Source organism: Vigna umbellata, chromosome 6, assembly GCF_029865625.1.
Source record: "Vigna umbellata cultivar VRB3 chromosome 6, Vumbellata_1.0, whole genome shotgun sequence".
NCBI lineage: Eukaryota > Viridiplantae > Streptophyta > Magnoliopsida > Fabales > Fabaceae > Vigna > Vigna umbellata.
The window spans coordinates 23,258,354-23,276,149 of record NC_142170.1 but is presented as its reverse complement, the minus strand read 5'-3'; the positions used below and the strand labels follow the sequence as shown (position 1 = coordinate 23,276,149).

The 17,796-nt window shown below is 41.0% G+C and overlaps 1 protein-coding gene across 1 annotated transcript; it reads left to right on the top strand.

The window, feature by feature from the left end:
- The first annotated feature begins 4,513 nt into the window (after nucleotides 1-4,513).
- LOC124839316 (uncharacterized) lies at nucleotides 4,514-5,467 on the top strand. Its single transcript, XM_047315089.1, has one exon. The coding sequence runs from the start codon at nucleotides 4,514-4,516 to the stop codon at nucleotides 5,465-5,467; it is 954 nt and encodes a 317-aa protein (XP_047171045.1).
- The last annotated feature ends 12,329 nt before the right edge of the window (nucleotides 5,468-17,796 follow it).

Below are 17,796 nucleotides of genomic sequence, written 5' to 3'. Positions count from 1 at the left end.
TTAGACAATCTAACAGCATAATCCTAAATCTTGGAGGTTTTTATAACTTCTGCAAAATAAATTCTCACTCTTTCTACAAGATACCACAAGGCTTAAGCAAGCCCAACGCATGAAGCAAGCCCAAGAACACATTCCAGACAACATTTTAGAAACTATGACCTTTATTGACTGGTTTACTCATAATTTTCTCTAGAAAACTCTAAATGAGATGATTTTTCTTTTGCTAGACTCAAAGAGCTTTCAGTTAACTATAGAAACGTATTTTCTAGTCCTTTGAGTAGATGTAGTTAAATTTTCAAACCAACCCATGTTCTCATGTTTGATGAAAAACAAATCCAATTAACAAGATAAGTTGGAAAAGATAAGTTACCTAAAATAAAGACTTTTGTACATATTTACAAAGCTTCAAGAGAAAGGAAGAAAAATACTGATATACCTTTTAAAGAAGTAGTCTTTTGAAACCCTTCTTCTTTTTCCATCCTCCTAGCCATAGCTCTTGTTAGAGGTCCAATGCTTCCTCTAGATGGTCCTCCATCACAAAAGACCAATCTGTTTTAGAAATCCTAAAACAGCTCCTCAAGCATTAGAAGTCTTATCTACTCATACGAACCACAGAAACAAGTTCATGGTATATCGTTAAGACCACTAATTAGTAGAGAGTCTTATAGAAGACACAAATGTCACATGCAACTACAAGAATCTCACACGCAAAGGAAGAAAAAATAGACCCAAAAAGAATAAAAAAATGAACTTACTCTATTTAAGAAACTAATTGGTCCAAATTGAAGAGCTCGACACTAGGATTAATCATATGCTCTCAGTTCTTCAATCAGACAAACAGAGGATGAAAACTCTTGGGGACAAGTCAAAGAACTCTAAAAAGTAGTTTCTAGAGAGATAGTGTGTTTTAAAATATTGAAAAGTTGTTCGTAACTAATGGCAATCCTCATAGCTAGGTTGGGCCAAAGCTAGAAGAATAAGCCATGGTGATGGTGTGTGGATGAATGTTTGCGGAATTTGGTGGGAGAGAGCTAAAGCTTCTGATTTTGATGATGTTTGGTGATGATGGAGGTGGTGTTTGTGATGCTCTAAGAAAGGTTAGGCCAACTCTTAGAGGAAGGTGGCTAGAGGAGGCCACTTGAGTTCCTCTAGCTTAGGGTGACCTAATAAGAGTAATATGGCTCAAAATTGACAATATAACAATACTCTAAATCAAAGGTGAATATAATATGGGAAGACACCTCTATTTATAGGTTAAGGTGTCTCCAAAATGTTGAAGCAAAACACTAAAAACACAACCTTGACCTAAGTTGGAGACAAAGGAAAAAATCCTCTCAAATAGGAGAAGGATATACGGCCATTACCTATGGAGAATCCTCTCCATTCCTAGAGTGACATGTGGCTACTAACCATGAGAAATCCTCTCCAATGTAAGCATGACACATGACCACTTTCACATTGGAGGTCCCACACACCCTTGTCCACCAAGTTAGCTAGGTTAAAACATTCACCACATTGTCAACCTATGCCCATGGACACTTGGTCAACATTCAACTTTGGCCATTTTTGACCCAAGTGGTCTAAAAACCTTACATTAATTGACCCAAAATACAAAGTCCAAATTAAATCCTATGCTACTTGGCCCATAATACAAAGCCCAAATAAATCATAGATTACTTAGCCTAAAATCCAAGGTCCAATATTGTTACTCCTCTGAAAGATCCATGATGGCCCAAGATGGCCAAAGAAAGAGAGTCTAGGCTCATATTCTGGTGTTGCTCCCTCCACCACCCCAAGTGCTTATGTACCTCCCCATTATTTTCTTTTATTCCAAAAATACTCTACACCTCCCCACTATTTTCTTTTATTCCAAAAATACTCTACACCTCCCCACTATCCTCAACAATCTTTCTCTTTGCATTAATGGAGCATTCATATGACTTAGATTTAAACTTGTGATATATTGCAAAATATAAAATTCACAAGAAACTTCAATATTAGTGCTTCTACCACTTCAATTTTATAAACTTAAAAGTTAGATGCAAATACAAAATAATAAACATAATAATATTAATAGTAAATAATATATACTAACTTTATAATGACAAACTTTATAATAAAGTATTATTATTATATACTAACTTTATAATGACGAAAGAACTAAATAAATTCCAAATCTTTAACAAATAACTTTTATTTTATTTTTTAAGTATTTAATAATATTTTTATATTATTTATCTAATAAATTAAATACTTTATTCAAGTTATTTGAGTCAAACATGTCGGTAAGTTAAAACATAATATAATGTTAAAAATTATAGATATTAAATGTAAAAAAAACACACATATATATAAACATTTTTCTAGAAATTTAGAACAAAATTTTACTATTTATTAAGTAATTTGAAGAAAAAAAAATATATTGAACAGTAAAAATAAGATTGAATTAAACTTATTTAAGGAAAAATATAAATAAAATTTTGCAATATATCACAAGTTTAAATCTGAGTCATGTGAATGCTCCATTAATGTGGAGAGAGAAAGAGAAAGATTGTTGAATACAGTGGGGAGGTGTAGGATATTTTTGGAATAAAAAAAATAGTGAGGAGGTGTAGAGTATTTTTGGAATAAAATAAAATAGTGGGGAGGTGCAGGGGTACTTGGGGTGGTGGAGGGAGCAACACCCTCATATTCCATAGATGACCTCAACTCTTATTGAATGTTTCTTTTATGGCTAAGGAGTGTGTATAAAATCCCGTACTTTAAAAATATATATATTTTAAACTTATAACTTTTTTAACGTTTTGATCAAAATGTCTTGTGTTCATCTTGTTTTATTTTTGACAATCAAATTGATTATTGATTTTGCACGCTACCTGTTTGATAAAAAATTCTTTTATAAATTTAATTGTTTTATATTTATTTTCTCAAGATTAGTGTGTTGTTTAAGAAATAGGAAAATAGAGGCTCAAGAAAGAGAGAAGAGATGAAGGGGTAAGAAGGGGTTTTGATGGTGGGATGGATGCGTGAAGTTTCCATGTGTTACTACCAAGCAAGATTGACCGACCGGTCGCGTTTGGAATAATACCGAGTATGTGAATGACAGCCCAATCTTTCCGATCGGGCCTCGGGCTGCCACAGCCGTCTGTTGGAGACAGCGTTTGAATGATCATGAATGCGTAATCAATGAAGTAATGGTCATTGTCGAGTAGTTAAAGTTAGCATTGAACGCCATTAAGAGGTAAATTAATGGACAATATTCTCTGAAACCGTATAAATAATAGTTGATTGAGAAGGTAAACTCTGTTTTTACTACAATTCTATAGGCTTGCAAAGATAAATTCTGACTTGAGCGTCGGAGTGTTTCCTGCAGGTCACCCCACTTTGAGGTTGGAGGAGCAAGAGGAAGGCGGAAGTGTGAAGGACCGATCGGTAGAGGAAGAGTGTTTCAGAACGGAGGCAGCAGGAGTTTTCCCCGGTCCCATTCAGCAGAAACATTTTGGCGCCCACCGTGGGGCCGAGGATCGTCAAAGACAACCTTTTAGGACCATAAGGATGGAGCAGGACCCGACAGCGTTTATGCAGGAGATGAGAAGAAGGATGGAGGCGATGTAGGCTGAGATTGAAACCCTTCGGAGCAAGCGTGATGCGGCTAGTAGGGCGCAAGGTAATCGTGAATCTTCCGCACGCGCCCAATCACCACCTATTGTGGAGATGCCGGAAACGGAGCCGGACTCAGAGGAAGACACAGATCCTATTCCTGACAGTTATTATCAGGGGGAGGATTAGAGTGAGGCTGGCTCACATCGGACCGCAAACCGTCCGGTTCCAACCGGTCGAGCTAGGGTCTTGCATCCGTTCACAGCGATAGTTATGGAGGAGCAGATTCCGGAGAGAGCATTTCCGGCCCTGGAGAAGTATGATGGGTTAGGAAACTTTGTTGACGCCATGACCATTTACTCCCCCAATGAAAATGTGTGGTGCAAAGTTTTTTCCTTGTCAATCAAGGAAGAAGCATTAGCGTGGTTCCATTCTCTGAGACCACGAACTATCGGAAACTTTGCTACCTTAAGGGACATGTTTGAACGGCAGTTCTCGGCGGGTAGAGAGTGAAATCTGACATATCTGCAGTTGACAAACATAAAGCAGGAGAAGGGAGAAAAGCTTAGGGACTTCATGGACAGGTTCAATAGAACCGCTCGACAAGTAAGGGGAGTGGGCAAGAAGTTTACTATTAGCACTTTGGCTACCGCGTTGAGGCCCTCCCCGTTCGCCGATAATTTATTTGCGGAACCCCCGCTAACCCTTTGATGAATTACAGGAGAGGGTCGCTCGGTTCATTAGAATAGAAGAGATGAGGGCGGTCCAGAGGCGACAACAAGAGCAAAGCACGAGTTCAAGGCAGGAGAAGTAGGAGGGCAAGAAATCGTTCGTACCTGGCGAACAATCAAAGGTCCAGAGGTACAGAGATGGCCCAAAGGGGGCTAGGTACGAAAAGTACACTCCGTTGAATATGCCAAGGGCTAGAGTGTTGGAGGAGGTCTTGAGTGCAGATCTGATTCGTGTAAGACCCTCCCGGTCATCACCCAAGGCAAACGAAACTAAACATTGCACCTATCATCTAAACATAGGGCATAACACCAAGGACTGCACGGTGTTGAAAGATAAGGTGGAAGAGCTTATCCGGGCGGGTCACTTGAAGAAATTTGTTAAGGAGGAACGGAGGACGAGAAGCCCACCCAGGAGGGCTAGGGTGGAACGAGGTGATAGGAGAGAAGACAGGCGCCCAGACCGTAGGCGGAGTAGAAGTCGCAGCCATGACCGATCGCTGCATGGCACGATAAACACCATTTCTGGAGGTTTCGCTAGAGGGTCGTCGGCGTCCGCAAGAAAGAGAAACCTGAGGGAGCTAAAAAGCGTTCACAAGGTAGATGTGAGGAAGCACTCCATGCCGCCCATCATGTTTATCGATGAAGACTTCCATGCTCCTGATCCAGATCAGGACGACCCGATGGTAATAACAATTGTTATTGCCCGATACAGCGTAGGAAAGGTGTTGATGGATCAAGGAAGTTCTGTCAACATTCTTTACTGGAAAACGTTCCAACAGATGGACATATCCGAGGATCTGATAGCCCCGTATAACGAGAAGATAGTAGGATTTTTGGGGGAAAGGGTGGATACGAGAGGATATGTAGATCTGAGAACATGCTTGGGAACCGAGCGTAATAAGGAGCTGAAGACCAGATTTTTGTTGGTGGATGCAAACACATCGTATAATGTGTTGTTGGGTCGACCCTACTTGAATGCATTTGGGTCGATTGTTTCCACGCCCCACCTCACACTCAAATTCCCGTCGGACAATGACACCATTTGCACCGTCCGGTCCGATCAGAGGATTGCCAAAGAATGCTATGTAGCTGGGCTGAAGGTTCAGCCATCCTCATCTAATCCACCCAATCGGTAAAGGAGAAGACGATCGGAGGTAGCCATGGTGGATCTAGATCTAAGGACTAATACTGATGATCGGATGGAACCAATGGGAGAAACAAGGCCCTTCAACCTGGGGCCGAAGGAGGAACAGGTTACTACCATTGGAAGTGAGTTGGAGGAGGACCAAGCTAGGTCAACCGGTGCAAAGTTAAAGAAAAATAAGGATCTGTTTGCCTGGATTGCCGCCGATATGCCCAGGATACACCCAAAAATTATGCCACATAAGTTGGCACACTGTTCAAAGAGGCCCGACCGGTGGCACAGAAGAAAAGAAGACTAGGGGAAGAGTAGAGATTGACGGTGGCAGTTGAGATCAAAAAGCTGTTGGAGGCGAATTTCATCCGTGAGATCAAGTACACAACTTGACTGGCGAACGTTGTGATGGTAAAGAAGGCGAGAGGGCAGTGGAGAATGTGTACGGACTTTATGGATCTCAACAAAGCTTGGCCCAAGGATTCCTACTTGCTACAAAGTATCGATGCGTTGGTGGATGGGGCTTCGGGGTTCCAAGTGTTAAGATTCCTGGATGCGTATTCATGATACAATCAAATTCCTATGTTCCCTCCGGACAGAGATAAGACAACTTTCATTACCGAGTGGTCTAACTATTGCTATGAGGTTATGTCATTCGGTTTAAAGAATGCGGGAGCTACCTACCAACGTTTGATGGATAGGGTCTTTTCCAGTCAGATAGGTAGATGCATGGAGGTCTACGTGGATGACATGGTGGTAAGAAGTCGTTCAGTAGAAGAGCATGTGAAGGACCTAGCGGAGGTTTTTTATCAAGTGCGAAAGTACAATATGCGCCTTAATCCGGCCAAGTGCACTTTCTGGGTACCGACGGGAAAATTTCTAGGCTTCGTGCTAACAACCAGAGGAATAGAGGCGAACCCCGACAAGTGCAGGACGATTCTTGAGATGAGAAGCCCCCAGAAGCTGAAGGAGGTTCAGAGGTTGGTAGGAAGGTTAACTTCACTATCGCGCTTTATTCCAAAGCTGGCCGAGCGGATAAAACTGATCGTGAGAATCATGAAGAAGAGCGCGGGTACTGATTGGGATGACCAGTGTGAGCAAGCCTTCAACAAGGTTAAGAGCATACTCGTCACCCCACCAGTCATGGGACGGCCTAAGTCAGGGCATGCGTTGCAGTTGTTCCTGGCAATTTCGGAGGACACTGTCAGGTCGGCTTTGGTGCAGGAACAACCCGAGTTTAGACTTGTGTACTTTGTTAGCAGAACGTTGCAACCCACGGAAACAAGGTACAAACGAGTCGAGAAGATCGCTTTGGCTCTACTGATGGCACCACGGCGCCTGAGACCGTATTTTCAAAGTCACCAGGTCATAATGAGTACGGATCACCCGATCGCAAAAATCCTACGAAAGCCAGATCTGGTAGGGAGAATAGTAGGATGGTCGGTGGAATTATCTGAATTCGGGTTACAGTTTGAGCCACGAGGATCAGTCCGAGGACAACACTTGGCCGATTTTGCGGTCGAATTACCTTGGGAAGCAAAATGCCCCTGGGCATGGACCTTGTATGTGGATGGATCATCCGAGCGGTCCGGGGGAGTAGCAGGAATTGTTTTGGAGGGACCAGATGATTTTGTTGTTGAGCAGACGATCGTCTTTCGGTTAAAGATAAGTAATAATCAGGCTGAGTATGAAGCAGTGATAGCCGGCCTCGAATTGGCTAAGGATTTAGGGGCGGTTTCGGTCAACTGCCAGACTGATTCCCAATTGGTGGTGGGACAGCTGAATGAAAGTTTCCAAACCAAGGATGATCAGCTGCTTCGCTATTATCATAAGGTAAAGGAGTTGGTGAAACAATTCTGGACGGTGGAATTCAAGCACATGCCGAGAGAGCAGAATGTAAGGGCGGATGTCTTATCCAAACTCACCAATTGTAAGGGGAAGGATCACTTGTCGTCGGTCATAAGGTAAGTTATGATGAGTCCTTCGGTGGAGTGTCTGGTGGTTCACGAGGTTTCGAGTAAACCTAATTGGAGGAAGGACATTAAAGAAATTATTCAGAAGTAGGAGAGTGGCTTGTGCATCCGGGCGGTCGAGGCCAAGAAAGCCGCTCGGTTCTTACTGATAGAGGGGATCTTTACAAAAGAGGGTTCTCTTTACCATTGTTAAAATGTGTGGCCGCGGAGGAGGCCGAATATGTTATGAAGGAGTTACACGAGGGGGCGTGTGGGATGCACACTTGGCAGCAAGCGCTTCGAGCGAAGGTGATAAGAGCAGGCTATTTCTGGCCGACGGTGGAGAAGGACTACAAAGAATTCGTGCAGAAATGTTTGAAGTGTCGGGAGCATGGCAGGAATCTCAAACTGCCACCGGTAGAATTGCACAGTCTGATGTCTCCTTGGTCGTTCGCGCAATGGGGAATAGACATTGTTGGACCCTTTCCAATGGGCCGAGCTCAGAAGAAATTCCTGTTAGTAGCAATTGATTATTTTACTAAGTGGGTGGAAGTAGAGCCGCTCGCAATAATCACGGCGATGAGGGTTCAAAAGTTAGCGTGGACACTCATATGCAGGTTTGGAATTCCCAAAACCATAGTTACAGACAATGGGCGGCAATTCGTTGATAAAGGCTTGGGGGACTTCTACAAAAAGCTAGGAGTTAAGCATGTAATGAGCTCGGTCGAGCATCCACAGACGAATGGACAGGTGGAAGCGGCCAATAAAGTCATTGTAGCGGAACTAAAGAAAAGGTATGGAGATGCTAAGGGAGCCTGGGTGGATGAGCTTCAAGAAGTCCTTTGGGGGTACCGTTGCACACCGCACGGTACAACTGGAGAAACCCCTTTCAACCTCACATATGGAATGGACGCTATGTTACCAGTCGAGGTAGGGGAACCTACTATCAGAAGGGGGATTTAGAATTTGTAGAGGAATAATGATAAGATCTGGGTGGAATTAGACGCTTTGGAAGAATGAAGAGAGATCGCAATGATCCGAGCGGAGGCCTAGAAAAGACTCCTTGCGAGACGATACAACACCAAGGTAAGACCCCGACAATTCATTGAAAGAGACATAGTGTGGAGAAAGACAGCGGAAGCTCGGCGAAACCGGGCGGTAGAAAGTTGGCTGCAAACTGGGAAGGTCCCTTCAGAGTGGTCGAAAACTTGAAGAATGGAGCTTATCGATTGGAGCATCTGACGGGAAAGGCTATTCCCAATACATGGAATGCGTCCCACTTAAAATTTTACTTCAGTTAAGAAACGACCTTTTACTTCTCATTTGATATCAATAATATTATGATTTTCATCACGTACCAAACATTTTATGATGTTACAACAGCCGATCAGGTGAGACAGATTTCTTTCGTGAACTCCCATCTTGGTCTTAGGGCACGCTTCTAGAGAGCTTCTAAGACCTAAACCGAGCGGGTGAGGCAGATTTCTTTTGTGAACTCTCACCTTGGTCTTAGGGCACGCTTCTAGAGAGCTCCTAAGACCTAAACCGAGTGGGTGAGGTAGATTTCTTTTGTGAATTCTCACCTTGGTCTTAGGGTACGCTTCTAGAGAGCTCCTAAGACCTAAATCGAGCAGGTGAGGCAGATTTCTTTTGTGAACTCTCACCTTGGTCTTAGGGCACGCTTCTAGAAAGCTTCTAAGACCTAAACCGAGCGGGTGAGGTAGATTTCTTTGTGAACTCTCACTTTGGTCTTAGGGCACGCTTCTAGAGAGCTCCTAAGACCTAAACCGAGCAAGTAGTGAAAGGCTATTCACGAAAATTTGATAAGTGAAACAGGAAAGTAAGTACGAGAGATATGTCAAAACCAAGTGCTCAACAGACGTATATTCATTACAAGCGAAGTCTATTACAAGATAAAGTGAAAAAAGCAGTAAAATCCTATGTCTATGACCTAGGGCTGGACATCAGCTCCATCGGTCTCTTCAATCACTTCCACAGTAGGGTCGACATTTTGGACGGCCGGAGGAGAGGATGGAGGAACATGGATCGGAACTAGCTTATCATCCACCACCATCATACTCACGTCAAGGCAGGGATCAGCAGTAGGCAATTGAAAGAGGAGATTGCACTGGGCGAGAGCTTTGTCAAACCCGAGCAAATGCTCATTTACCACCTCATCGCCCAGAAGCTTGTTTTCTGCCTCCAATTTTGTCACCCGATCCTGGAGAGAATCCCGCTCGGCCGTCACCTTCGTGTTGGAAGTGGTGGCTTTTTGGAGGTCCAGTTTGGCATCGTCCAAAGACCGATGCATACGACGCTGAGTAGCACGGGCCTCGGCCAACAGAGTGTTGTCTTTCTTCTTGTCCTCCTCCGCCATTCGCTTAGTTTTGGCCAGGCGGAGGAGCAGGTCCTGGTTGGACTTGAAGGCGGCATCAAACTTCTCTTGAAGAGCTTGAAGCTCTATGGAAGCTGAAGCTCTCTTCTGGGCGGCATAGGCCAAGCACATGGTCGACCGAGCGATCAACTTCAGAGCCATGTTGGAGGACTTTTCCTCGGTCATCCCGCTGACCAAAGCCTTTTCCTCAGCAAAAAGGTCAAAATGGATGCGTTTCGCCACCCATGAGTCTGGACTCAACAACCAAGAGAAAGGAGGCCCGTCGGACAGACTCCTCTTAGCATGCTTAGACTCCGCCGAAGTTTCCCGAACGGCCTTGCGTTTCCCCTTTTTCTTCGGAATGGACTCCGACGGAGGAGCCTGGTCGGTAACAATCTCGACCGGGGGCGGGGGAATTGGCGCCTTTTGGACTGGTAGGGATATTGCTGGAACGACGACAGTGGTCGAGGCACGGGACGAGCTCCCTCTTGGCTTCCTTACTTCGCCCCCCTCTAAGCGAACAGGCGGGCAAAGGTGTTGTTCTTTGATGGATCCATCTTGGACAGATAATCTGCACGACGGAAGTGAATTTAGATAAGTTCCAAATGGCTGCTCAATAAAAGGTGGTCAAAAATAGCTTACCGAACACATTAGATGGAAGGTTCTTGTTGCTTAGAAAATCGATTAGAACACGGCAAGAGGACTTAGGGGGTAGCTGACAGAGCTGATTTATTAAGTCTAGATGCTCGGGCGTCATCCGGGGCTTGGGCCAGGAGATAACTTTCTTGGGGTCTCTGGTCCAGTAGAAGGGGAACTTAGCCTCTTTGTTCGGGAAACAGAAGCTCTGGTACCTAGTTTTCAGAGGCACAACTTTAAAGAAATGCCCATTAAAGTCTTTGTACGAACTGTTATAGAGGGTCAACAGGTGCCTGTTCCCGATCGTGCGAAGGGAAATCCAAGGTTTGGACGGATGAGGTTGTACATGAAAGAAATAGAGGAAAGCTGCAGGAGTTGGGCTATGCGCTAGGCCGGAACAGATGGTAGAGAACGCTTGCATAAATGCCACACCGTTCAGGTGAAGCTGCGTGGGAGCCACATTCAGCGTCCTCAGTACGCCTTGGAAGTCAGAGAAGGGGAGAAGAACCTTCAGATCTTTGAACATTGTGGCATAAACATAAAAGAAGTCGGTGGGGTAGTTACCCCGATCATGGCAGACGCGCTCGGTTATCTAGCAGATGGCTAGTTTAAAATGCCTAGCGTCGTCAGCCGCCTTGACCAAAGAGATGTGTCCGATTAAATCCCTGAAGGGGCGGCGATGGTGGAAGGAGGAAGAAATTTGCCTAACCTCGTGAGGAGCCCAATCGTAGCCAGGGACAACTGGCCAAACTTTGGGTTTTCCATCCCAAGCGCCGGCGGAGTCCACATAGATGGCAACTTCTTCAGGAGCGTCACTGTCCACTAGGAGATCGGAGGAGTTCCCGGAAGGAGAAGCCCTAGCACCGTGACCCGTAATGGCACCCAAGGAGGAGGATGGACTGTTAACGTCATCGTCGGCGTACCCCCTACCCTCGTCGTCGGAGAAGTCAGAAGACATGGTTACTTGAGAAACCGAAGTAAAGAAGGACAGGAAGGAGGCAGTGGAGCAGAAGACATTGGCGATGGCAAGGAGACAAAAGTAAAAAAATTAGGGTAAAAGTATGGATATTTATACAAGGTAAAAAGCGGTTCAACAGGCACATCTGAAGCGTCAAACGCCAAAAGATCTGACGGCCCAAGCGACTTGACGGTTCAATCGTAGGAAGATCCGACGGTTCAGGCGATCTGACGTTTCGTTTTTTACCTTTCCCGCTTAAAATTTTCGAGCGTGACTCTACGCTTCCCTACTATTGTGAATATAAACAGTTACGACTGAAGGCATAGATAAAGGAAGAGTCGCACCGATCGGAGATCACTTCAAAACCCTACGCAAAAAATTATTTTGCTAGGGCTTGGGGGACTTGTGTTACTACCAAGCAAGATTGACCGACCGGTCGCGTTTGGAATAATACTGAGTATGTGAATGACAACCCAATCTTTCCGATCGGGCCTCGGGCTGCCACAACTGTCTGTTGGAGACAGCGTTTGAATGATCATGAATGCATAATCAATGAAGTAACGGTCATTGTCGAGTAGTTAAAGTTAGCATTGAACGCCATTAAGAGGTAAATTAATGGACAATATTCTCTGAAACCGTATAAATAATAGTTGATTGAGAAGGTAAACTCTCTGTTTTTACTACAATTCTATAGGCTTGTAAAGATAAATTCTGACTTGAGTGTCGGAGTGTTTCCTGCAGGTCACCCCACTTTGAGGTTGGAGGAGCAAGAGGAAGGCGGAAGTGTGAAGGACCAATCGGTAGAGAAAGAGTGTTTCCGAACGGAGGCAGCAGGAGTTTTTCCCGGTCCCATTCAGCAGAAACACCATGTTTCTTCTTTCGTTGTGTGTTGTGTTGTGTCTGTGTAGATAGAGAGAGAAATTGGTAATGCAAATGGGTCAGAGAGAGAAAGAGGGTATTAGAAGCAAATCCCAATCCAATAAGAGTGGGTGCACTGTTTATTCTGAATTGGAAAATGGGGTAGCAAATCTGAGTCATGGATGGAAAAACATTGATGAAGATGATAATTGAATGGATGATGTAGACGGAGAAGAATGTCAGTTAGAGCAACATGGGTGGGCTAGCTAGCTAGGAATCTTGCTCATGGAAGTGTTGGGTTGGGGCTTAGAAGGAGTGAGAGATATGAAAAGTGCATGTAGTTGCTTCTTAATCTGGTAATAAATCAAAGAGGAAATTGAAAAAAGAATTGCGTTTCATCACTGTTTAAATGTCAATCTGCATGTAGTTGCTAAATCTTCATACCTGATTGACAGTAGGAGGAATGGTTGCATTTTCCAAGAGCTGGTTGAGCTTTTTTATGCCAAAGTTGCTGACACCAACAAACTTTGCTAAGCCTAATCTGCAACATTCTTCCATAGCTTCTCATATTCCTTTCATGTCAAAGGAGGGCATCATATTCTCCTTTAACATATCAGCTGGCCCTCTGGCTTCAGGTTTCAACCTCACTGGCCAATGAATGAAATACAGATCTGCATACTCCAAGCCCAACTTCCTAAGCAGTTTCAGGGAAATTTACATAACATGCAACAGGATAAACAAAACTTTATATGAGAATGATCATATAAGCTTTAACTAGTATATTGTAACAATTAAAACAATAGTTTTCAGATGCAAAAATCAAAAAGTGAAGTTTTTTATAGATATTGGAGCCAAATGAGTAGTCAAAGCTCCTATGTACTTACTGCAGTGAGGTCTTGAGAGCTGGAAGAACAAGGTTAGGGTGAGCATCAGATGGCCATAGTTTTGAAGTGATGAATACTTCATCTCTTCAATTATATAGGGTGTGCAATTTCCATAGCTAGCTGCATAAAAAGGAAACACTGTTTTTTAACTTTTTTTGATATAGTAGTGCTGAAATAATGGATTGCAGTGGTTTGTTGTACGGTGAAAAATGTTGGGATGTGAGGGAATGAATATAATGTATGGCTCTACTAGGAGGGAATTGGTAATAAATACTACGTACTACTGAATGTGGTATTGATTGGAATGGCATACAAGTCATTTTCCAGTTTAATTCCTAGTACTCAGCGAAATAAAAAATAAAAAAGTGGGTGGATTCTCTCAAAGGTGACCACAAATTTCATGCAGTTCTGTTTTGTCATCTTATGAAACTGGTTAGGTATCAAACAAGCGAATTGGACCAGCGTCATCTCTCCTCCTTTCCTAACTCCCCACATTTTTATTCCACATTTTCCTAATGATATGTGATATATCAAACATAAGGACACACCATGTTCCCAAATCAAAAGGAGATATTTAAATAAACATATACATTATTTCTATCTTTATATAGTTTGTTTTGTTTCTTTTTTAAACAAACTGAATTACGCATGCACAGACAAGTTATCTTGAATATATTCTCGGCGATGAAACAAGATGTTTCTGTTTTTGCTTTTTCGTTCTTGTCTCAAATTCTTCATATCAAAAGGATTTGAAGAATTTACATGAGATGAAGAGAATCTGGTTAAAGAATGTTGTTTTTTTTACTGAGGTTATTATTATTTCTTAATAATTAAGGAAAGAGATGAAAGAGTAATAGATGTAATGGGATTAAGGATAAGATGCAGAGGTTCCCGACATGGTTAGTTGTGGATTTTATTTAGGAAAATCAAAGGAGAGATAGTGAGGGAGACGTGTAGATGATAATAAGAAGAAAAGGAATCTAAGGTTGTGATGTTGGAAGAGGCTGAACCATGAGGATGTAAGTGGAGGGACCAGTGGGTTCACACGTAGGCACACCCTCCCTCATGCATCATGTCTCATCTTTCAATATTAGGTATTTCCATATGTATACTATTAAGTGTCGCAAATATAGAATTGTAAAAACTTGCATCCTTCACTTCCTACCAATTATTTATAAAAAAGAAACAAAAGAATTAAATAAGGTTTAATTGCTTCCTTTGTCCCCAGTTTGGTTGAATTGTGTCAAATTCATCCTCATTTTTAAAAAAGTTTCATTGTCGTCCTCACGTGGTATAAAAGTGTCAATTGAATCCAAACATAGAAAAAATTTGTGTCAAAGTAGTCATTTTTCCTATATATCTGTGTCTTCCTTTCATATGTCACTTCTCTAGAGCTATGAAAAGCCTTAAATTGGATAAGGTAAAATAAATATATGTACTTGATTGTATGAAAGGAAGACACAGATATATAGGAAAAATGACTACTTTGACACAAATTTTTTCTATGTTTGGATTCAATTGACACTTTTACACCACGTGAGGACGACAATGAAACTTTTACACCACGTGAGGATGACAATGAAACTTTTTTAAAAATGAGGATGAATTTGACACAATTCAACCAAACTGGAGACAAAGGAAGCAATTAAACCATTAAATAAATAGTACCTAAAGGATATTAAAAACTAAAACGACCCAATGTCAGACCCATATAATATGGTATTTTAATGACAAACTCACATAAAGATGGTATTTTAATGACAAAGCAGAATAGTATTAACATTTACAATAAATAAAACGCTAAAAAGTTAATCATATGTTAATTAAAACTATATCACATTTTACTAGGTTCATTATAGATTTGTTGATACAAACATATTGACCATTAATATATATATTAGATTAACTAAATATTTTTATTTGATACAGAGCAATACTAGAAAAGCCCTTTATAACTTATCATAGGTTACATACAGGTTTCTGTTATTAAATTAAGCCTAAAATTTAAAAATATCTTAATAAAAAACTTTTTTATTTCAATGTTTAAAATATCTCTATTTAAGTTTGACTAGAAAAATAAAACTTTTGAAAGTGCATCTAAATTAGTATTTTACATTTTTTTTCCAACCAATTTTCTATTAATTTTAATTCAATGGTCAATTGCTCTGCATTTACCTGTCTACCCTTCTCATTCCTTTTCATGCTTTTTTTTTTTTGCTTTCCACCCGTGTCCTCGGTGGAGAAAAGAGAAAACCCAACATCCTTTGTTTTTCATCATGAAGCGGGTAATTTCATACATCATGTATTCTCAATGAAATCAAGGCATAGAATTAGTATGTAGCTTTATAGTGTTGTTGTGTTGTAGCTTTCTACAAAGCTTAACGTTGTTAAATAAACGTTAAAGTGTCACCACTTTCTTGGTTTCAGTTCATTGACACAAAACATTAATATGGACCAAAGTTGGATAAATTCTAAACGAACAACCGAAGAATGAGAGAGGAGTACAACAATTTATTGAATTTGCTACGAGGAATGTAACAGATAATAATGGAAGATTTTATTGTCCATGTGTGAATTGCTTGAACGAGCGGAGACTACCCATTGCAATACGAGAGCATGTTTGACTTTTCTGCATTTTGGTTGATTGGTTGACTTTTCTGCACTTTAACTCTTCTTTCAAATCATTCCAATAGCCACAAAATCAAGGGAATCTAGCACAAAACCATTAAATTCACCTTCAACTCTCTTATTCACAAAACTAAAGCAAAAGCATGAGTTCAAGCAAGCTTCTAAGTCAAAAAGGGTGTTTTTAATATCAAAATTAAGTATAAAAATAACGGTTTTTCAACCGTTATCACAACCCCAAACTTGAAACTTTGCTTGTCCTCAAGCAAAATGTAATTTGGCTGAAACAAAATACTCATACTACAATGGTCTAGCACACCAAAAAGTATTTTTCTCTTAGGACAAGTAAATCACTCATGAACATAATAGAAAGATTAATCAAGATAAAATGATGCTTTAGCCAATCAAGCTTCAATTATGGTGCTCACATAATCAAGACATACACAAAAGATGAAAACCTCATGAATAATCAACCAACCACGCAAGAATGTTATCGTATAGTGCATGGAACAATTCCTCACCAAAGACAGTGTTTCACTCAAGCACTCAAAAGTGTTTCACTCAAACTCAAAGGTGTATAGTGAGGTTACACTCTTATACTATACCATCATAATGTCACATGAATCAACTTTTCCTTTCATTTAACCACATATTAAACATACTCACAAGCAAGTTATCATCACAAGGACTTTTCAAGGCTTGTATTGAGGCTGGGCTAAGAAGAAAATGTGTTTTTCTAGACAACAAAATTCCTTGAGTTAAGAGAGTGCACAATTCATTTATTCACATTAACAATAATCTCTCTTTCTCCTTTTATGTTAGAAACCAAGTCTTCAACTCATTCCCAACTTTCCTTTCATTGAGTTCAAACTTTTCTTTTCTTTCTTTTCTTCTCTTTTCTTTTCGCTTTTGCTTTTACTTTTTCCCACTGCTCTTTAATGAATTTCACAAAGTTCTTTTTGGTCTCTCACCACCCCAAACTTGAACCATTCTCCATTACCACAAAACATACTCTACTTAACTCAAGGTAAGGATTTCAAAAAGGATTTTTCCACCTTTCAAATTTAGGCTCAAAGTGCAAAGGTTAGAGAAAACATTGATCCTTATTGGGTTCACCTATAAACATTGGGTCTAAGGGAGAAGAAAAACATGGCCTTGATCATTTGTAACAAGCAAGCAAGTGGTTCAATCATAGAAAATTAGGCAAAATCAATCATGCTTCCAAAGCAATAACACTCAATCAATCAAAAACTCTAGAGCCTAATCTCTCATAGGTTAACTCAAGTTCCAACATTTAGATAAACATCCTGCTCAGTATCATAATCACAATCACAAGTCATCATGCATTTGTTTAACAATATTATGAGCAACCACCTGTGTTATTAGCATCATGCATCATCTCAACATCAATCAATATAATTAGCATCATAAAGCAACACTCATTACAAACATAACATTATCATCAAACCATTGCATCACAAATTAAATTTTAAGCCAAGTACATGATAACCTATTCTAGAAACAGAAGCAAATTAAAGTTCACAAAAATAAAAAGACAAGTTTAGAAAACTGGGGTGCCTCCCAAGTAGCGCTTGTTTAACGTCACGAGCCTGACCCAAAATCCTTCAGCATCCTTGAGTAGACGCATATCTTTATCGCCAACACCCATTAGTAGGTATATACAAACATAGTATCCTTCAGTAGATACTCTTCCACTAGCATCCATCATTAGATGCAAGTCCTTTTCATAAACACTCATTATTAAGTGTCTAATAACATAGTATCCTTTAATAGATACTCAATCACCTAGCATCCATCAGTAGATGCAAATCTTTTTCATCAACACTCATCAGTAAGTGTTTGATAGCATAGTATCCTTCAGTAGATACTCTATCACTTAGCATCCATCAGTAGATGTTGTGCTTCTTCTCTTGATGATCTTGTGCTCCTAATATAGATTTTCAAATTTTATCCTGCAAACACTAAAGAACACTGCACTAGAGGACCCAATGAGCATAAACAGATAAAAAATTAAAAAGAAAA